Source organism: Acanthisitta chloris, unplaced genomic scaffold (genome assembly GCF_000695815.1).
Source record: "Acanthisitta chloris isolate BGI_N310 unplaced genomic scaffold, ASM69581v1 scaffold40107, whole genome shotgun sequence".
NCBI classification, from domain to species: domain Eukaryota; kingdom Metazoa; phylum Chordata; class Aves; order Passeriformes; family Acanthisittidae; genus Acanthisitta; species Acanthisitta chloris.
The window spans coordinates 88-22,111 of NW_008685051.1; the positions used below are offsets into that span (position 1 = coordinate 88).

The 22,024-nt window shown below is 40.2% G+C and overlaps 1 protein-coding gene across 1 annotated transcript; it reads right to left on the reverse strand.

Moving 5' to 3' along the window:
• Positions 1 to 1,616: 1,616 nt before the first annotated feature.
• Positions 1,617 to 19,930, reverse strand: LOC103806844 (putative E3 ubiquitin-protein ligase UNKL; the record flags this gene model as incomplete). The annotated part of the gene is made up of 8 exons (XM_009079552.1): positions 19,852 to 19,930; positions 17,869 to 18,019; positions 16,506 to 16,639; positions 14,495 to 14,630; positions 13,580 to 13,697; positions 12,927 to 13,011; positions 8,052 to 8,221; positions 1,617 to 1,805 (listed from the first exon to the last, which is right to left on the reverse strand). Coding segments are annotated over exons 1-8 (1,062 nt in total), but the record flags the coding sequence as incomplete, so codon positions are not given.
• Between the last annotated feature and the right edge of the window lie 2,094 nt (positions 19,931 to 22,024).

A 22,024-nucleotide genomic window follows, 5' to 3' on the forward strand; every position in this document is an offset into this window, starting at 1 on the left:
CTGTGTTCTTGCAGAGCAGGATCAAATAACCTCTGTTCTTTTCAGGCCAGCAAGTTTCAGTGACTTCCAGAACTGCAGTAAACTGCAAGGTGCTCTCTGTCTCCTCAGGAAAAAATGTCTCTTTCTGCTGCCTTTCAGCAGCCTTGTTGTGCTTGTTCCTTGTCTGCTCTGAGAGAACCCTAATCTGTTTTGCAGTCAGAGTTCCCTAGCAGTTGACAACTCTCCTTGTCTTTACATGTGTTCCATCACTTTATCAACTGCAAAGTCCATCACTGCTTTCTCTCTAGACAGGCTCAGTGTGGCCACTGAAAGGCAAGACATGACATTTTTGCTTTTGAGACACATTCTTTCCAGCAGGACATTACTCACTAATTGTGACCAAAACAGTAAAATAGATCTTTACCAGTGGCTGTCATTTCTCAATTATTGCTGCCTCACATCCAGAAAGAAGCCATTTGATACTGTGACTTCCTTGCTTCCATGACATTTGATCAAAGATCACCTGATCCCTGTATTAGGTGATGGAAGTCTTGCCATAATAGTCAGTTCTCTAACCTACAGTCTGTCTGAACATCTACAGGTGACAAAGCTATACTGCCTGGAGAACTTTACCCTAGACTTACCATCTTACAAGTTACCATTTACAAAACCCACTCTCCTTCCCTCCTGTCATTGTTTTCCTGTCTTTTACTGCTGCACTTCTATATGCACCTCTGGTTACAGAAGTCAATTCTGATTCAATCAGAATCAATCAAGCAAATTACAGGTTTGCAAGAAGGCTGATCAGTTTGGATCTACCTTATTTAAATGCACTGCTGCAGCTCCTCTGTTAACAGTTCCTTTCTGACAATTGAGCAGTGTAACCATTAATATAATGGAGAGAGAAAAATTTAGCTTTTACTGGTCAAGCCTAGGCTTTCAGCTTTTTTTCTCACAGGCCAACAGAGCTGTTTCATATCCCAAAAAAATACCAGTCTTCCCTTCACCCAACTGCATTGCCAGTTTTCTCCCCATCCCTCAACTAAAGGATTGCAACTCCTCACCAACTGCAATATCAGCCACTCTCTTCTCATGGCTAATGCTACTGATTTCTCTCTCTCTTTTCAAGAGGCTTGGTATATTTTATCATCTCTGTCTGTCTCAGAAATTAACTTGTCCAAGAAGAGAGGCAGCTGCAGGTGGGAGAAGAAACAGACTGAAATTAATATAATATTGGAACTCATAAATAGCATGAACAGCCAGAAATTGAGGCATCTTTTCGCCATCTATTTTCAACAATAATTAAAAGTGAATCCTATCAAGCCCAGCTATGGGGTTTTTTTTGCCATTGTTATCTTGCTCTGTTCTTGGCAACACAGGCTCAAAATGACAATCACAACATCTCTGCAAAGTTAGAATTTACTGTGTGCCAGCTGAGCTGCAGTGACTGTTGGAGTGTTCTTGGCCTGCAACAACTGTAATTTGATGCAGTTTAGCTCACTAAAGAAGAAGGTTCCAAACTCTATGTTCTACATTACCAAAAACCAGAGCTGATACATGAGGCAGACACCATTTTATGCTGAATGAATTTACCATGAGATTGCAGTTGTCCTTCTGGACCCATATTGCTCACATACCTGATCCTCTCGCTCAAAGCCTGGTGCTTTTGGATAGCTAGATGTCGGTGAAGAAACACCTGATGTGCCAGACTCAGAACACAACACACCATTTGCTAATGATCTCTGTCTACAAAGAGGTCCAAGGGGTGATAAAGAACTACTGCTACCAGAACTTGATGTTACAGTTGGACTTGGAGAACAAGAGATCTGCAGAAGACAGAAAACAGTGTCTAACATACTCTGTGACAAGGTTTTAATGCTTACAGCTATAGTCTCCCTCCATAACAATCAGTTCAAACTATAAATTCATTGCAATCTTCCATCAACACTAACTTTGGTTTATTTGTGCATATTTCTGGCATTAGCTTAACAAAACTAGCACATTAAAAAGGTAACATGGAGGTACTGCAAATATAGACTTCCAAAGGAGATGCATTTGTATACACCAGAATAAGGCCTGGTTTGGTGCCTACTCACAGAACAAATCACAGGCAAAGAGACTACTTAATGGCTATTAACTTAAAATAAAGGAATACTTGCTCTCTGACAGCCCTGATTTCCATTAGTTCATACATTTCTTAGCTGTCAGCTTAATGCAAGCATCATACAACATTTCAGACTCCTAAAAGAACTCATCTGGATCAAGTCAAGCAGTTGAAAGACATGTAGAATCCTGGCAAAAAGCATCACAATGATTCTTTGTAATCTCAAAACATTGTTTTCTGAGATTCTTAAAAGGTTTCTTGATTAATAATTCGACATAATTTAACTTAAAAAAACATGACAGATTTTATAATTTTTAGTTCTGCTGTACATTTTCCAGAGAATTTTAAACTTCTGGAGAAGAAGCTTAAGCTGAAGGTACAATCTCTAATTAGGCCTTAACAATTTTTTTGCTCAAAGCACAACTCTGAGCAGCCTGAAATGTATGAACTCAGGTGCCAGCATTCTGCAACAGTATGTCTGAGTGGACTTGTGGCCGTTGCTTGTTTCCACATTTTTCAAGAATATTGTTCAATTTTCTTAAATGAGATTTATTGCTAGACTCAAAAGGCAACATGGAAATAGCTGAATCCCACATTTATGCCTAATAGCCCAGTGGTGAGAACACTCAGAGATGATACACATTTCAGTCAGGTCTGTCCTTGTTCTGGAGCACAACCTGCCAGTTCTCACGGAACTGAACTAGTCAACACAATAACGGAGTGAAATTTGGTCAAATTTGTTTTGGTTTGTTTAAATACAAAATACACACTGGATCAGATAGACTAAGCATGAATAACTGTATAGTTTACTGGTAAACTCCACTTAGGGTTAACCCTAACCGTTTAATTTTACTCTCTAAAGAATGTGAAAGCACATTTCTTCTGCTCTAAAATACTGAAATCCATTTTTTATGCTAAAGAGAAAAAAATTAAAAGAACGCTGCCAGGAAAAAAAAAAAAGCACTGCTCTTAAGTGAAATTCTTACAAAATTTGGAGGTTTTGTCGATAAAACCATGCTAAGGTATCCAGTTCCATATCAAAAGATTGATATGAAAGATTTATATGAATAACACAGTTACATTTTGTAAGCACTTAAAAACATACCTCTGGCATCGTGAGGCTGCTTAATGCAGCAGACACATATGGAAGAGAAGATGACTAGACAGTACAGGGGAGTAACACCCAAAGTAACACACTAATTTAGATAAACTACTGGCTCAGTTTAAGGCTGAGTTCCCTAATCTGCTCAGAATGTTTCTCAGATGCATATTTCATGTCCACTCTTTCAGCTGGGCAGGGCACACAAATTATTTCACACACACAGCACATCAGGGTTGCTCCTCTACAGTGTGACCTAATGAAGATCAGGGGCAGGGGGAGGAAGGAAGATAACCATTATGGATTACTTGTCCCAGAAGATTATCTGCAGACAACTGAGCCATAAGTGGAGCATAGTGTCCATGTACACCCAGACGTACTGGACTTGAGGTACAGAGTTACTGGTCAAGATCAGATTGTATCTGTAGAGCAACAGATAAAACCATAAGGTGCCACTCTTGATCCTTCTGGTTACCACAGGCTTTAACAAAGATATACATGTATGCAAGCACTGACAGCTTGCAATACAATTTTGTATAGTTTGGCTCTGGAAAAGCAAACTAAAGCAAACTAAATCAATGCTTAAGCCCCTCCAGGCAGCATTTTCTGATTAGATTAATGTTTAAGCCCTTGGTTATAGTCTCTGAGGAGTCCACCAGGATGACCACAGACAGAGACAGTGTCCACTCAGTCGTTTGTATTTTCTGAAAAGTTAGTTAAGTTTTAAAAACTGGATTACACAACGCCACAAACTCTGTGTGACTCAACCTGCAAAGAAAATACAAAGAATTCATGCAAATAAAGCAGGAAAAGAAAACGGGTCTGTAATATCAGTTAAATACACAAGCAAGGAAAAAAATTTCAAATCCAGCCTGAATTTACAAGGCAACATAGAAAAATCACTCTAAGTCTGAAGTTAGTGCTTTTAATTTATTCCTCCTGGGGGTGCTGGTTGACAGCCAGCTGCATATGAGCTGATGGTGTGCCCAGGAGGGCAAGAAGGGCCAATGGTATCCTGGCTTGAATCAGCAGCAGTGTGGCCAGCAGGATGAGGACAGTGATCCCCTCCTGCACTCAGCACCCTGAATACTGTGTTTGGTTTTCAGCCCCTCTGAGGTGCTAGAGTGTGTCCAGAGAAGGGCAATGGAGCTACTGCAGAATTTATAAATTCGGAACACATATTTCCAAGATGGAAGGAGGATGCCTGGACAGTTCTGATGCATCATGACTCAAAAGATGCCAAGTTGGCCTTACCAAGGGTCACATTCCCATAATGTTGTAACTGCAAAGACTTCATCCTCTTGTCACTACACTGCTGTTAAATTGCTTAGAAAAAAAGCACTAGAACAAGGAAGTGGTGCATTCTTTCCCTTGGTTCTTGCCTACTCTAGGCCTTTGCTTTCAGCTGAACATCTACAAAGAAAATGAGGAAACCTATAAAGCCTATGCAAATACCAGCTTCTTGAGTTTCTGGATTTGTATTGTATTTTGTGGCTTTAAATGTACTGCTAAATTGCCTACTTTGTGGAGGTGTAGAGGAAGATGACAGGAAGAGGAAACATGTAAGCATTTTTAATTAAGCTGTAAACCCCATTTTGCACTCGTGTATCTTATTTCCTTCCTACACCCCTCACTGTCTCAGAACACCAATTCCACAGTAAAGGAAGCATGATACAACACTGTTCAGACTTAGTGCACATGTAATCAAACTCAGTTGCATTAGCACAGCTTCATACACTGTGTGTGGTAACTAATCACATGCATATGCTCAAGCCACTTTAATTATGAAGTAAAACAGACTTGAGGCTTAATGAGGCTAGCACTGAGTCTGCACTCAGGACAAGCTACGAAGGCACACAATCTTCACCACGACCTTTCCCTCTTCAAAATGAAACTGACACACCACTGAAAACCTAGAAGGGCTAACAGAATTATTCCATAATCAATAAAGGCAGCTAATCTTTTGATGTGTCTCCTATTTCATCTCTGGAATAAACAGCAAGGTGAGGCAGCAGCTTGTGGCTAGGAATGATGCAAATGTTTTGGATGCAGAGGACTGCACACCAGAGAGGTTATTCTGCCAAATAATCTGACTGAGGAAAAGGGGTAGATACTAAAAAGTGGCTGAGGAAAATGGATGCATAGCATATTGGATGATGAAACATTACATAGCTGAAGGTTGATGGAAGGCCATGCAAAGAGTAATGGAAATATGAGTACACATGAAAAAGTTGTAACATAAACAACTTCATAGAGCATCAAAGTTCAAACAGTGCCAGCAATGTATCTGAAACATGGATCAGGCTATGTAAAGACTTGCATGCACAGAAATATTCAAGAAACCTGTCTACTATAACTTCCCATAACCAAGGACTTCAGACACATGAATTTTACCAGTGCAACAGAAGAAGAAAGAAGGAAGACCCTCTTAAAGTTAAATAGAGTGTTAGAAAATAAATTTAGGTAATAAAAAAAAGTAGCAGTAGGAGAATGAGTAAAAATGAGTGTCCCTTCTGGCAATGACACTGAACAGAGCACAAAACAGTAGTAAAAAGTTACTGGTGTAAATGCAGCTCCCAAAGAAGACACATGGGACTGGGAAAAAGATGAGTGAGCTTGTTACTATGATGATACAAAGACTCTGAATCTTACTTAAAACACTTCACAGCTCTGATGCAACACCAGAAAAAATAAAGTACATTTAGATGATACAACTGGTGGCACATAAAGCAAAGGGAACTGCAAAGAAAGACTGGACAAAAACAGCACTGTCAAAGATGAGGTGAAGATACTGACACTGACAAGGAATAAAGTTAGATGCTTCAAACCAAAAGGCAGAACATGGAGGTAAGTAACATAGATGTAAAAACCCTCCATGGAAACTGAACTCACACTTACCAAAGAAGGCTAAAGAGCAGATTCATTCCTGGCTGAAATGTTAAGGAAAGATACAGGAGAGGAATGACTGATGACAGTCCAACTGACAAGGCAACTTAGATGAAGACGTAAGAACACAGTATAGGTGAGATAAGAAGGTATACATTCAAAACAGCTCTATAGCCTCCCTCACTATCAGCCTGGATCATACAGAGTATTAATGGACTCATTCTTCCAACAGGGTTTACAGACAGGGCAATAGTATTACTATATTCTTGAAATGGAGACCTAAGCAACTTGCTCAAAGAGGAATTTTGTGATTGAGCAGGGAACTGAGTTTAGGTCTCTGAAGTCATCACCCCTTTCCTCTAGAAGAAAATAAAACAGCAGGATACTCTCCCAGCACACTGTAAAGGACATGTGAAAGACGTTTCGGCAGATGAAAAGGGAGATTTTGTTTTGAAGACACAAAGGAAGAGTGGCACAGAAAGTTCAATTTCACCATGAAAAAACCCACTAAAATGAAGTTTACTCAGGGCCAGTGACTGAGAGTGATGAGAACAAAGACAAAGGAGAAGATAGAAAAAGAGAAAGCTTATTGGAACAGAAAGAAAACCAGAAAGCACAAATGTAAGTAAGTTGCTGGGATATGGAGGATTGGGGGAGGGAAGTAAACAAACTTACTCCTTGAATGCTAAAACTCCTCAGTTCACAGCAGGTGGAGAAGGTGAAAGCAAGCAAGCAACTCAGAAAAACAGAAGACCAACATGCTAATGGAAAATTAGGAACTGAATATTCAAAAAAATAAATAATAGAAGTGCATCAAACAATGCTGCAAATAAGGAGGCAGGTGAAAGACAGAACAACTAGGAGACACCAGAAAAAAGAAGGTGGCCACTTGCAATAAAACTCCAAGTACAAAGTACAGGGAAGGAAATACAGTCAACTTTGCCATCTTCACACTTGCAGAATAGTACAAGTAGAGACTCACTGAGCGTGGAATAGAGAATGTACACAATGTTCAACAGACTCCCAACAACTTACGAAAAAATGCATGTTTATGGAAGAATATTTGCCATATTAGAATAGTTGGTGTTTTCAGCTGTAACTAAATCATTCCTGAAAGGCTAAGAAACTTCTGAGAAAAGAGATGCTTTCATGGGTCTCTCCTTCAGAACCTTAGCAACAACAGAATTAGCTTCCTAAGTGAAAAGGCAGAGGAGCCTCTATCAGAATTCCTGCCATGGGACCCCAGGAGAAGATGGAGGTATATTAGCACCTTTACTCTCAATCAACAGGATAGCAATATGAAGCTACATGAAAGAAACTCAGGAGTTTTGACACCTGCACTATTTACCAGCAATCCCTTTAAAACTTTATTTTAAAAGGATCTATTCCAACTGATACTAAAAGGAAGATACTCAAACCTCTGCAATGTATCTTTCTCCTTCCTCTCCCCCCATCCTTAACTGATTATCACTCTTGTAACCTAACAGCTCTCTACCACATGTTGCACCACTGTAAGAAGCTGTAAGTATAAAGCATGTTCAGACAGGACATCAGTTCATTCCTAATCTTAGCCAATTAGGACAGAGAAAAGGGCTGGGATCAGGCATAATCTTCCATGAATGAAAACTCTCCTATAGAAAAAAAGAGACATATGTAAATTAAGCTGTCCTGTAGTTGTATGTTTGATTGACAATGATGTTCCTCACTGTAGCAGTTGAAATATTGCATCTAAATACAAAAAAAACCAAAAACCAAGAACAGAAAACACAGGTAATACAGTTAAATCTGGTGCCAAGGGCAGACATTTCATTTAGTCTTACAGTACCAGGTACATATTAATGCCTGACATTTACTATAGCTACGATTTTCTTTCCTCTTTTGCTAAAGGACAAAGAAATAACAGCTGTTTAAGAAGTCAAGCAAACATTGTATATTGGCACAGCGATCATTAGTAGTAACTTTTCCAGAATGATTTCCACTTACATTTCCAGACTGCCCACTGCTATTTGTACTGCAGTTTGTGGAGTTTAGACTGCTGCTCCATTCATTTGCAATTCCTACGCTGTCTGGTGAAAACGGGTGAACGACTGGCTTTGACTGACAACCAGTTTGCAGTAGGACTACTTTCATGGTGTCCTCTGTTGAAGGAATCCCCAACAAATTACACACAGATTTGACAGTTGGCTGTGTGAACTTAACAGTTACATCCCTAGTACCAAACACAGCACCTGTCACATGGAAACATCAATCACACACAGGAAATCTCTCTTTTTTTTCCTTAAATACAAGTATAAAGGCAAGGTAAGAATAGTATTCACCATTATGGATTTGTGGCTACTAACAAATGTGGTACTCTTCTTTATTTGCTCCATAAAAAACTGATGGGAGGTGGATTGAAATTCGTTTATTTAAAGTATTCTGGATTTTGCTTTATTTTCCAGAATCCCTCTCATGTTTAAAGACATCAGTTTTAAAACTCCTGACTGGAAAAGTAACAATTTTATCACAATTATAGGGTCCTTTGTTTTCTTGTTCCTGTCTAGAACCAACTGACTTAACCATAAAAGAATTTGAAGAGAATATGGGATCTGTACTATTTAGGTTACAGAGGAACAGTAACCTTTGAAAAATGCCATGATTAATTTATATGTAAATTGCAACCAGTGACTTGTTCATTTTTGCATCAGAAAATTCAGCTCAAAGTGACTGAACAATTACTTTGCAATTCCCAAAGGCTACTTTGTTGAACTATTGAACACATTAGATATCTGATTCTTCAAGTATGCAATATATTAAGGAGATTTAGACATCAGATTTTACAGGCAAATGATGAGTTAACAAAAATGTTTACTCTAGTAAGCATTTACAGTGAATAACAGTCCTCACCTCACCATCCATGCACACAAGACATCAAAGTAAGGAAGTCAGGACTGAAAACAAAATCTTTTCATAAATTCTACAGGTACAGCAAGATTGATTCACCTCTAGCCACTACTGCATTTCTGAAGGGATAACGATGAACTACAGCTGAAAATAAAATTTAAGCATTTGTCTTTTTACTAGAAACAGTTAACTGGCTCTGATAGAGTGTACAAATTAAAAGCCACAGTAGGGCACAGAATGAGTATGAGATACATAGACACCTCTCCTCAATGGAGATAGCATTGCTGAGGTTTGTTTCTAATGATGTTGACTTTTTCTGTATAGCATTTGATTTATCACAGCTCCACTGCCTCCTTACCATACACTCCAATACCCTACCAAATATTCCAGTATTGTACAAGTCAGAAAAACAGGGACATGGCTTGCAAAAGAGAAAAGAAAAAGCTCCTAGCAAACACCACTACACACAATGAACCCAGCCCAGCCACACCCCAAAAAAAGAAAAGAAAAAGAAAGGATTCCAAAGACATGTCTCAGCTCCCTGCTGGTTCCCCTACAGGAGTGTGCAAAGAAAAGGTGGGAAGACAGATGTGCTGAGAGTTTTGCAATTTACTCTCACTTTCACTACACATCATCTCACTGTGTATCTGCTTGCCCAGAGCAAGACCAGTCAGCCATCTGATGTCCTGTCAGCCCTCACACTGTCCTAGGAAAAGCACTACCTGATTCATGCCCTCCTAAATCTTCATCAGCCTTTTTCCCCTGACACCATCACAAACTCTATACATCAGTGTGAGTAGTCATACCACTCTAAAGGGGTGATGTGAGACTGCTTTCCAAACGTTTCACAGAGCAACAATCTCTCCTTTCTCTCCCCAAGGTATTTAGGAAGAACAGCAGGATCAGTTCTTGCTATTCTGCTTACTAATAATGTCAGACCCAACATTCTAATTTCTCCCAAGAATGAGCACTGCAGCCTGTGGCCAGCTGCACAAAAGTCACAAATTCTATAGTGTAAGCCTCCCCCAGTGTAACTGTGTTTTCTCAAAGACCTGTAGCTGCTGTACAAGGCTGGAGAGAAAAGCAACAGGCTCACACGGTGCCCTAACTCATGGTGATCACTGAAGCTCACTGCAGTTAGGATAGAGCCCTCAAAAGATTTCAGCTATGTAATACCAGTGCAGTGATGCTTCAGGGATTACATTATGAGTAGCCTAGGATGTTGTGTCAAAATAGGGTTGTACTCTTTATGAGACACAAATTTTTCAGCTATATAGCCTTCTTAGAATTTGCACTAACAAGACCTGGGTGTTATGAATGTGAGTTACCATAGTCAGGCTAGGTCTGGCCTGGGGAATCCCCACTAAGTCAGATGGAAGTTTTTTCAGAACTGTAATCTTGGTACCAACAGCAGATAATAGCCTTGAACAAACAATCTAGAGGCACATATTTTCAGTAACAGGAGCTGTTATACAGGACATGTGTTCTTTGAAGTGTTTTCCAAACTCCTGCCAGCAGAATTTCAGTCTGCCTGTGTGTAGAAGCCTAGAAGATAAAGGGACTGATGCCCATGTCTCAGACACTGATGGTCAGTTAGCTGTGGGGCCAATCAAGGATGGCTAGTAACAACACAATATTTGTTTAAAAAAAAAAAACACCTAATTTTTGCTAAGGTGTCAGTTGTAGTCAGGTAGTCAGTGGGCAAATGAGTAGCACAGAGAGGTGTTCATCATTTTATGAGTCCATTAATGAAGATTCCCAACACATCCTAGCTACTCTCTTTTGCAAAGGATGTCAGGGAGATAAGTAAGATCCCACTACTTCTCTACTTTTCAGGATCAGGTGCCCTTCCTCCTGTCATCACAAAGTATCTTTGGGTCTACACTGGATCTAGGGGGGAAAAAAACCCCAATGAGCAGCATTTGTAAGTAGTACTGCCTGCAGCTAAGGCCTCAATTTAAAACCAGTCTTGGAAGAATAGTAACAATCCTGCTTATCTTCACACGGAGGGGGAACAGGGAAAAAAGTGATCAAGTGATTCTGAGGAAGTCAGTGAGGGAAGACCAAGAATGCTATTATCAAGAAAGTAGGCTTCCACAAACTCAGACTGATCTAAAAAATTGCTGAGATACATGTTTGAATGATGGGAAATCTTTACCTGTTCCACACAGCAGAACGTCAGTGAAGTTGGGTGGAGAACACCCATAACGTGTGGCTCAGAGATCTGTGAACCAGGAGTCTCGTGTTTTTACATAATGATGGTAAGACCTACAGCTCCAAAACCATTCTCTCTCCCTTCCCTCACACACAAGGGACAGAAACTATTTCATTCTGTGGACATTCTGTGGAGGCAGAATGATAGCTGATGAACTAAGCATAAAGCTGTTGCTAACAGTGGAAATCAATAGCAATCAAACATCAGACTTCTGATGGACTACTCAGACTGTGAGGGACAGGAGGTGGCTACTGCTGCAATTTAAAATTATTTAAACACATGTAAGGAACTAGTTACATAGAAATACTTCAAGTTCTGCCCTGCATCACAGCTAAAAAGAAGGCATGAATAATTGTTGCAGCAACTGCACACTTTGCAGTCTGGAGTACAGGAAAAGCGTAGGGGTAACCTAAGTTGATACTACTATTAAAAGGGATCTGATGATGCACACCCAGAATTAATCTGTGTAGATGCACACTGAAGAATTGAGTGCTCTCTTGGAAAAACACACTCTCTCTGGACACCAGCGATAGGACCCAGGGGAACAGCACGAAGCTGTGACAGGAGAGGTTTATGCTGGATATTAGGAAAAGATTCTTCACCCAGAGAGTGGTTGGGCACTGGGTCAGGCTGCCCAGGGAGGTGGCACAAAGCCTGACAGAGTTCAAGAAGCGTTTGAACAACTCTGAGACATGTGAATCCTGTGCCCAGTTCTGAGCCCCTCAGCTCAGGAGGGACACTGAGGGGCTGGAGCAGGTCCAGAGAAGAGCAACGAGGCTGGTGAAGGGACTCAAGCACAAGTGCCATGAGGAGAGGCTGAGGGAGCTGGGGGTGTTCAGCCTGGAGGAGGCTTAGAGGAGACCTTATCACCCTCTGCAACTCCCTGACAGGAGGTTGGAGTCAGGTGGGGGTTGGTCTCTTCTCCCAGGCAACCAGCAGCAGGACAAGAGGGCACAGACTCTAGCTCTGCCAGGGGAGGGTTAGGTTGGATATTAGGAAGAGATTTTTTACAGAGAGAGTGATCAGACATTGGAATGTGCTGCCCAGGGAGGTGGAGGATTGACCATCCCTGGAGGTTTTCAAGCTGAGACTGGATGTGGCACTCAGTGCCATGGTCTAGTGACCACGGTAGGGTTGGACTTGATGGTCTTGGAGGTCTCTTCCAACCTGGTTGATTCTATGATTCTATGACATGACTTTTGTGGTCGTTCAGTGCAGAGCCAGGAGTTGGACTCGATGAACCTTGTGGGTCCCTTCCAACTCAGGGTTATTCTATGATTCTATGAAATTTTTTGGTGTGTAACAGTTTGAGCACAGCAAAGATACTAAGTGAACTATGGAAGAAAAGGGACAGCTGACAATATTCTCTGTGCCGTTTTCCAGTTTATCTAAGGCTCTAGTTCTGAAAATATGTACAAGGGGGTTTAACTTTTACCTGAGTAGTTTACTGTAGGTTTCAATAGGACAGCCTATGTGTTTTAGAAAAGTCAAACATGTACCAAACTAAGCTCAAAACCTAACAGGGACAAGCTGCTTCTGTAAAGAGAAGCATCTCCTGTTTTACTGCAGCTGCAAATCGATGCAAAGCTCCCATAACAACATATGGTACTAGAAAACATGCAATAAATTTCTGAGAACGAGTGACAAATGCCATTCATGCATTAAACTAAAGATGTGACATCACTTCTGTTACTGATGCTTAGAAATGACAGCTCACTACTACGAACAAAATGACACAAAATAACAGTTCTCTTACTTACTTTCAACATGTGCAAAAGCACAAAAAGGACCACGTGGGCAGTAACCTGTTTGGCGCATGTCATTGCACTTTGTAGATTTATATATCTAAACAAAACAGAAGGGTCATTAACCCAAACATATCTGTATGCAACAACAGAGAGAATTTTAAAAATCTTTCCATGAAAAATTCGGACTACTTACTAACAATATGTCTTAAATCTCAATCACCTTATTGGTCTGGAGTGCCCTACTTCAGCCACTGAGAGTGTTCTGCTCTCCACCTTCCCCTCACCTATTCAGCCTCTCCTACTGATTTGCAGTAACACTTTTAAAACAACACTTAAAAGAAAATTTTGTCCCACGTAATTGAGTAGCAATTACTACTGTGACTTCATCACCAGTCCAAGACAGGTAAAAAGAGAACACATTTAATTATGCTCAAATCCAGAGAACAGTATTTTTTTCTTAGCAGTACATTAAAAATACCTCTCAGTGAAAACCACAGTAGTACAAACAACTATTTCTCAGCAAACTTTGTTTTGCTTAAGCAAATTCCTCTGTTACTGAAGTGCACCATGAAATGCTGTGCTGATTCACACATAGTATCTTTACATGATAATCTAATCCATAATGAATGTGAAATTGCTAGTATAAGTAGAAACTTAGTCCTTACCTCAGGATGAAACTGCTGTTCTGTACGAGAATGACAATACTGACAGCTATCCCCACTTTCACACTTTGAAGGTTCACCCCATTCATCTGCATGTTTTACATTTGGGCAAGGAGTTGACCTAGAAAAAAGTGATGCCCAGAGCATGTTTGTATATACTTGCTAGCAGAAGCCTGAAACAATCTCCCACTACAACTCCAAATCTTAGACTCTGGGACCTACAACATTGTAAATTCTGAGTGACTGACATTTTGGAAATTCTTTGACAGAAAGATGTGCCAGTAGGATTCATAGAATCATCAGAGTTGGAGGAGACCTCTAAGACCATCAAATCCAATCATTAACCTGCCACTCTGCTGTAAAATTCTATCTGTCTTCTGTGTAATGACATTTATTCACAGTCCTGAGACTGTCAAGCAAAGCCCATCAATTCTACAGCTTGTACTACTGCACCAAAAAACCAAAACCAATGAGGCAACCACAGAAAGATGTAAAATGATGTAATGATGAATGAAGTAATGTGAGAAACTAAGAGAGGTGATGCATTAAATTTTGATCCTAAAAATATCGCTTAGGAAAGGAAAATTATAGAACAAAACAAGACAAAAATTATAACTGATCTTTTCAGAACCAAGAAGGTGTGACTGAATTTTGCTAAGAATTATAGACTGTTTCCACTTTTCACATGAAAGAAGTATATTTCCATTACAGCTGCATAGTTCTTCTTGTCTTCAGAACCATCTGGTCATAATGAACAGATGCTTTTATCCCCAAAAAAATTTAGGAAGCACATTGGAAAAGATGTGGTTTTACTCCATTACGAATATCCAATTGCATTACAGAAGAACCCAAACAGATCAGTCCATTAACACTGGTCTGACTGACCAAAAAGTCTACTCTAAATAGGTATTTATGTACCTGTATTTGAATTTTCTGGGATTTCGTCTTCTATCTCGACTATTGTGATAGTGTGGACATGCATAACCCTGGCGGCAGAGTCTGGGTGGCTTGGTACATTGTTCTGTCTTGTAGCCAGCTAATACAAAATTTGTGTCTGTAAACAGGTCAACAATTACAATCAATAAACAACTAATTTTTACAGTCAGAGTGTCTTCAGTGAACTGAGGTATCAACTGCTTTTTGTAAAAAAGGTATGATTCACAGACCCCTCAACTCTTACAGACTCAGACTGACCACTGCAGTTTTTAACACATTTACACACAAAGCAATCTTCATTGCTTTTACATCACTAGCAAAGTAACAGCAAAGCACATGCACAAAGCACTGGCAATCTACTGGCAGGCTGTCTGCAGCTTCTCCTTGTACACACTTCACATTTGGAGAATGAATACCTGAAAACACATTACTCGTTTTAGTATGACAAACACTAAAAACTTGTACAAATTCATGGCTGGATTTCTCTTTAGTTTAGAGTTGACAGTCCTTATTTCATCAAAACTGCTGTCATGTTAAGGCTGTTCAATCAAATCTTCCTGGAAAAATTACAGAGCCTCTTCTCTACCTTTGCCTCTGTCTCTACATCTTTGGTTCCAGGAAGGAGAAACTAGGAGATGACAAACAAGGTTCTGTCTAGAAGCAGAAAAATTCAGAAAAACAATGGAGCAGGTAAACAAATTAGCAGGTATAATTTAGGTAACAGCAAGCATGGATCTGTGAGGAGTAAACCATGTCAAAACAACCTTCTTCCTAAGGCAGGAAAATGGATGTAGGTAAAACAGGAGCAGCCAGTGTAATGTGTGTTGACTTCAGCACACCTTTTAGCCTGAGATATTCTCAAAAATGACCCACACCATACTACAAGACTCCTGCATGATTTGTGGAAAACTAGCTGAGGAAACATTTCCAAAGAGCCACTAATACTTTCAAACAGCAAAGATTATTCATCAGAGTGCAGCATGGAGTCTGTCCTTTGTTCAGTCCTACAAGTAGTATCATTAAAGGCAGGAAAATGGTCACTAGTTGGGTGATTTTTCAATCCCCAGAAACTATGACAAATCTCACCCTGTTTGCATGGATTGACAGAAGCCAATACAACACTACACAACACAGACCTGTCACAATGCAAGGAATGCAATAAAAGGGCTCACAGTTGGTCAGTTTTGATACCTTTTCATGTGAAACACCCAGGATTTTTTTCACTTAGAGCTGACAGTTAAACTCTACACATTACTAGCACATAAATGGTTGAAACTCACCCTAGAGTAGATCTAAAAAATTTAGAGGGGTAAGTATCAGAATTATCTCCCCTTGAATGTCTTAGAAACATTATCTTCATGTGACCTCTTCCTGTGTTACTACCCCCACATGACTTTTATGGAAGAAACTGCATCCAGTAGTCCTTTCTAAGGTAAAATTTGGGCAAGAGCTCTAACAACATAAAATTTATACTAACATCTTTGGCTATGCAATAAGCAAGTCTAAACCAAGAACCTGAGAACCTGCTCTGAAAGCCTTAAGAACAGGGCAATTGGATTTACTTTGAGGGATATAAGACTTTCAAGACATTCTTGTATTTTAATATTCTGCTTCATTCCTATTAGTCAAGCTCAGCAAATAACAGTCCATTATCTAGTCCATTAATGGCTCAAAACATTAAGACTCTCACCTTTACTATTACCCAGCACAACAAGGAGCTCCTACAGACTTTTAAGAACATTTATTCAATCGACACAGACTAGCAACATTTGATGCAAATATACTGAAAAAGATGTTAAACGTTTTCAAAACAAAACATGAATATAAATGTGACAGACAGTACCTCTTGTTCACAAATATCTGTACCATATAAAAAACAATTCTTTACTCTGTTAGGAAAAGCTTTAGAACTTCTCCCAGATGGAAACCCAGGACCAGCAAATTGGGTCAAACACAAATAAAGAGACAGAAAAAGGAGACAGGGAAACATTACCCTGCCATCTTGGATCTTCACTAAGGATCTTCTCAATCATTGCCTGGCTTGCTAAAATTCCTGGCTGCAGATCTGGAATGCCTTCACCACAGGCTAGCTGCCCATTCTGTAAGGTTTCCTGTGTCTGAAGTTCTCTGAAACAGGGAAAAGAAATGAACACAATGTAATTACATTCAACTGTACAGCTACAGTGACCCTACATGTCACAGATAAAATCCTGCCTGAGCCTATCAAAATTCAAAAGGTCAGAATGACTACAGCCAAACTAAAGGGGACTCTATTAATGGTACAAAACCTCTATCAAAAATCTTAGTCAGCTTTATTTTTGAGCAAAATTAAGCTGTATAGACATGCAATAATGTCACATCAGTATAAAATATTTTTCGAAACAAGAATAAATACTATAGCATCATTGTATCAGCTGGAATTTGAAGCAACAGAGAAATAAGGTGATAAATTCAATAGCAGAGGTGAATCTATGGTACTCCATGAAAATCAAAGGACTCTACCTTCAATTGGCACTACTTTCTCCAGACAAATATTTCAGGAGTTTACCTCCTATACTAAACTATTCCTACTTGGCATCTGTATATACAGACCCCTTTCTGTAGCAAGAGCTCCCTTTATATTCCCTTTATATTATTCCATTTATAATCCCTCCCAAAAACATGCCTCTCTCCCAGCTCTGGCCACAGATAAAACTCCTACCTACCATGACCCTGATTCACAAAGCACCTTCCTTTGACAATAACTTGATGACACGTTAGAGTGGCAGAAAACAGTACTAATATCTCATACATGAAAAATGAAGATGCAATTAAAGAAGCCCACAACACTGGTAAACAACATGCCAAACACACAAGCTGAGACCCTAGAGAAGGCTTAACAAGATCCTAAACTTGTGAATGCAAAAGCTACATGTGAATTTACCAGGCATGAATTACAAAAGGCAGAGTATCTGTCTTATAGCAGTCATAAAAATCACACACATGGCTCCTGAAACTGGAAGTTACAAAACCTTAGTATTTGTATCTCCTAGTGTGCTTCTGTCTCTTACCCCATGCACAGTGAATGAAAAATACAGCAACCATTTGTCCTGCAAAGCACACTGCAATTCCTGGTACTCCCTGCTACTTAAGCTGAGGAATTTGAGATCAGACTACCTTATATCATACACTGGTGGTCTAAGGTCATGAGGACCATGAGCAAAGGCACAGTGAATTCCATTCTTCACACAGTGGCCGCGGGCATCTGTTTCATGGATGCATATTCCAGTCTTGTAATATCTCATTTGTCCTGCAAAGCACACTGCAATTCCTGGTACTCCCTGCTACTTAAGCTGAGGAATTTGAGATCAGACTACCTTATATCATACACTGGTGGTCTAAGGTCATGAGGACCATGAGCAAAGGCACAGTGAATTCCATTCTTCACACAGTGGCCGCGGGCATCTGTTTCATGGATGCATATTCCAGTCTTGTAATATCTGAGATGATACTTCCTTTCTGTATCCCCTGTTGTACGATGCAGGTAAGGGCAACTACATAATAGAGAGAGGACAGTCAGGGCATTGCTTGAGTTGTGCTTTTAATAATTTAATTCTGAATTACGCTCTGCCTCTTATGAACTTAAGTAATTTTGCAGGATTCTTCAAACATAAATAGTCCAAACAAAACCCCATCGTAACAGATCAGCCTCAAAATAAAAAACATTAATCCCTTTCTTAGTCTCTGCTGAAGTTAAAAGAGTTCACAGCAGGCTAGCTCACAAAGATATTACCTATAAATCTCGTGAGGGCTCCTGTGAGCAACATCATCATCCGAGGAACGAAATCTTCCATACCAATACAAGCTCAAATAATCTCTACACTAAAAGGTATAAGAAGTTTTCTTTTCTTTTTAATGTTATTGCCATCTAAACTCAAGGGATACTTCAAGCATAGCAACTTTTTTCCTGCCTCTCATTTCTGTCAAGTCCTCTGCAGTTCCATCATGCCAGAAAATATAATCACCTTGTGTCACTTAGGCTCCTAGTCAGGGAGTAATCTTCAGCAACTTTTCCAATCCAATTGCAGCAGAAAGGTTTCCATCTCACACCCTGGCTATTGAAACATCTCTTACTTGCTTCTAACAACTCAGCCTTGCTCTGCTAATACCCTTTTAAGACATTGCTTCCTTTTTCCTTCTTTAAAATCAGTATCTGTCACTCGATAAGGAAAGGTCAATATTTGTCCCCAACCAATCCAACATCAGCATCCATCACCACTGTTTGCTGAATTTCCCAGAACTGCCCATCTGCCCCAGGGACTGCCAGAACTGCCTTACAGACACTTGAAAATGTACTTTATTGTTGTCTTAAATCATCCCTCAGGGATATTTTCCGCTGCTTATATTGCTTTTGCATGGTACTCAATATTGCCATGCTGCCTAGTGCAATTTTGCTGTTTACCTTCCCTTCTCTCTGCTGTTTAATTTGTAAAACCTTGGGGGAAAATTCACCTTTCTCTTCTGTGACTACAGCCTGCAACATAAAAGACACTTGATCCATGACAAGTGCTGCTGTACACTACAGTAACCAAAATAAGTAATCTTCAATTCTTAAAACAGGTGTCCAGCATAACTACACATTTCCTGGCTGTTTTCCTGCCCTTTTTTTTTTGTTTGTCAAAAGTCCTTCTTTGCATCCATCACTGCAGATGCAGACAGCTCCTCTGACACATGACCACAACATACCCAGCTTCTCTAGATAGGTCTCTGCCATAGGATACCATTTGCTCCTGCTCTTGTCCTCAAAGCTTCTACCCCTCCCCAAGTTCACTGAAGATGCTCTGCAGCTTTTATCCAGAAGATGCTCCAGCAAACACTCCCAGGCTAGCCAGACAGCTCATAGTGAACTCCTTCCTTTGCTTTTGCTCACCAGAAGCATCATGAAACAATCATTCCCCTCTACGACCCATCAATCTTCACAAAACATACAGAAGTTGAAAATCTTGCAGTCACCTCTGGTTTGCAACTACTGACCATTTTCAACACTGGCAGGAGAAAAAGGGAACACAACTGGAAAAAAAAAGGTGCAGCAACAGTAGCAGCACGAATGTACAAGAACAATACTGGTAGAAAAATAGTTTCTTATACTTTAAAGATGGTCACAATGCAAAATAATAGTTCTAACTCTCTGACAGGCTGAAGAATGCAAGCTTTAAAAGAATATGTGCCACAAATGGACAGATCACTTACAGAAAGCAGTTTCAAATAAAGCACAGAGGGATTCGAATGCTCATTTCTTGCAAAGGTGAGATCAGCTCTGATAATATTATAAACATCTAGGACTGAAAGAAGTCACTTACTCATCTCCATCTGAGCAGATTCCTGTCGTCTCATCATATTTTGTACAATAAACATCTGGACTGTAGTTAAAAGTCCCATCACGCCTTCGAATAGGTCTACGGCGACGCTGATTTAGGAAATGCCAATGAAAACAGGTAAATGGTCTGTGCTGGGTACACTTGTGCTGCAAAAATAGGGGGCACTGCTCTGTCCTAAATTCCTTTAGATACCTAAAAAAATTAAACTGTGTTACAAGTTTATCTTATTGGAGGCACATTTTTTTACAGCATTAACAGGGCACTTGACAATTCACTGCACACAGCCTGTGAAAAAATGTACAAATGTACCTGCATACAGTTTCAGTTCCTATGCACAGTCAAATGCTTAGCTGTTGAATACAAGTAGTTTTTTATGACCGACTCGTTACTGATAAAATACAGTGGAATACCTGAAAAATTACTGGTTTGTAACTAAACTAAAATCAGACAAATCAATCCAAAAAGCACAGTATTTAGATTACTGTCCTAAGTAACCACCAAACAGATTATAAATCCGACAAGTTACTTAAATGAGCATTCATATTCCTTGCTATCATATAAAATAGACCTACAAAGGTTATTTTAGCTAACTACCACATCTAAACATTAGTATTTAATCACAACGTTCTCAGAATGTGGACACACACAGAAAGCTAAAGGTTAAAGCAGCTTTGTGAAGGTCCTAAGGGCTATGAGGAGACTTCAGCAAACTTATTTTAGCAACTGTGATGTCTGTGTGGGGACAGACTGGGGTCTTTGGAGGTTACTTTGGTTTCTGGAAGACAGTCCTTCATTACTGTGCATGGCACAGAAGCTAATTAGGAAGACTGATAACTAGTTCTTTCCACAAGACAGCAAGATTTTGCCAGGTTGGGCAGTACTGTGGCATTTGCCAAAGATGTAAGAGAGCATTTCTTCCTGTCTGATTATCAGCCAATTTAGCAAGTTTGTTATGTCGTTACAGTCATGCAGCACTCACAGAGGAAGGGCTACATGGGGGCTCTGTGAACCTTAGAGTTCACAGAAGTCTCTAAAAGGGTAGGGCATGTACAACAGGCTAAAGGAGAACTGAAAGTATATAAAGGAAATTGTTGGAACGAGAATAATGAACATCTTTTCTTTTTCAGTTGCTTAAATTGGCACACGGGGGATGTAGTGACACAGAAATATGAAGCATGTCTTTGATGCTTGGAGGAGAATCTCGAGTATAACGGATTGTGGGGAGCAAAAACAGGGAAAAAAAAGGGAAGAGAATGTTTGGACGTCAAGATCTGTAGGGCAGGCTGTGGTGGTATCTAGGTTGATGCTGAGAAAAGGCTGGAAAAGAACTACCCCAGACTTGCATCTCAGAGGTAGCAGGGATTTGTTTATTCAGCGCTGGGCACAAGGGGCATCGCTCCACCAAACTTGCCAACCAGAGACAAAACCTTCACAGTTTATATACATTAAAGAACTCATGCCTATTCATTATTTCCAGGAATAGGTGGTCATTATTACAATTAGTTCTTGGAAATCATTATCATTATCTCCTCCTTCGTCTCCTCCCACTTGGCATTAGTCCCACGGTCTCTGGTGCTCGTCCGGGGGTCGTTGGGAGGAAGGCCGATGGTCTCCATCAGCTTGACCTTTGAGTTTGGCACATATTGCTAGGTCATGAGTCCAGCTGCATCTAGTTTTTCTTCCTTGTTTTACGCTACCTAAGCTAAAATAATGCCCTAAGTTCTACCCTTTTCATGCTTAATAAACTAAGACAATTCCTTATTAATCAACCTTTTTCCTCTTGTTTATTCAGGTGCTCTCTACCTGACTATCCCCTATCCTACTCTTTGCTTTGGCTATTCGATTCTTGTTATCGAGGTCAGTGGCTACACTGTTGTGGTTTGAGTGCTGGAAACGTGACATTAGCGAAGTGATGACTGGGGCACAATTAAGTGATCAATTCTCCCGCATTTGTGAGCCACGCAGGGTACTCCATGCGAGCGCTGCCGGTAGTGCCAGAGAGCTGCAGGGACACCAGAAGAGAGCAGAGAGGCTCGCAGAGCGGACGGCGAGCACATGGGAACCGCCTCACTCTACGGGCGGCTCCGCAGGGATTGCCGCGCACACGTCCCGAGAGGCCGAGCTAAGCCCCGCGGAGCCGGGAGCAGGGCAGAGC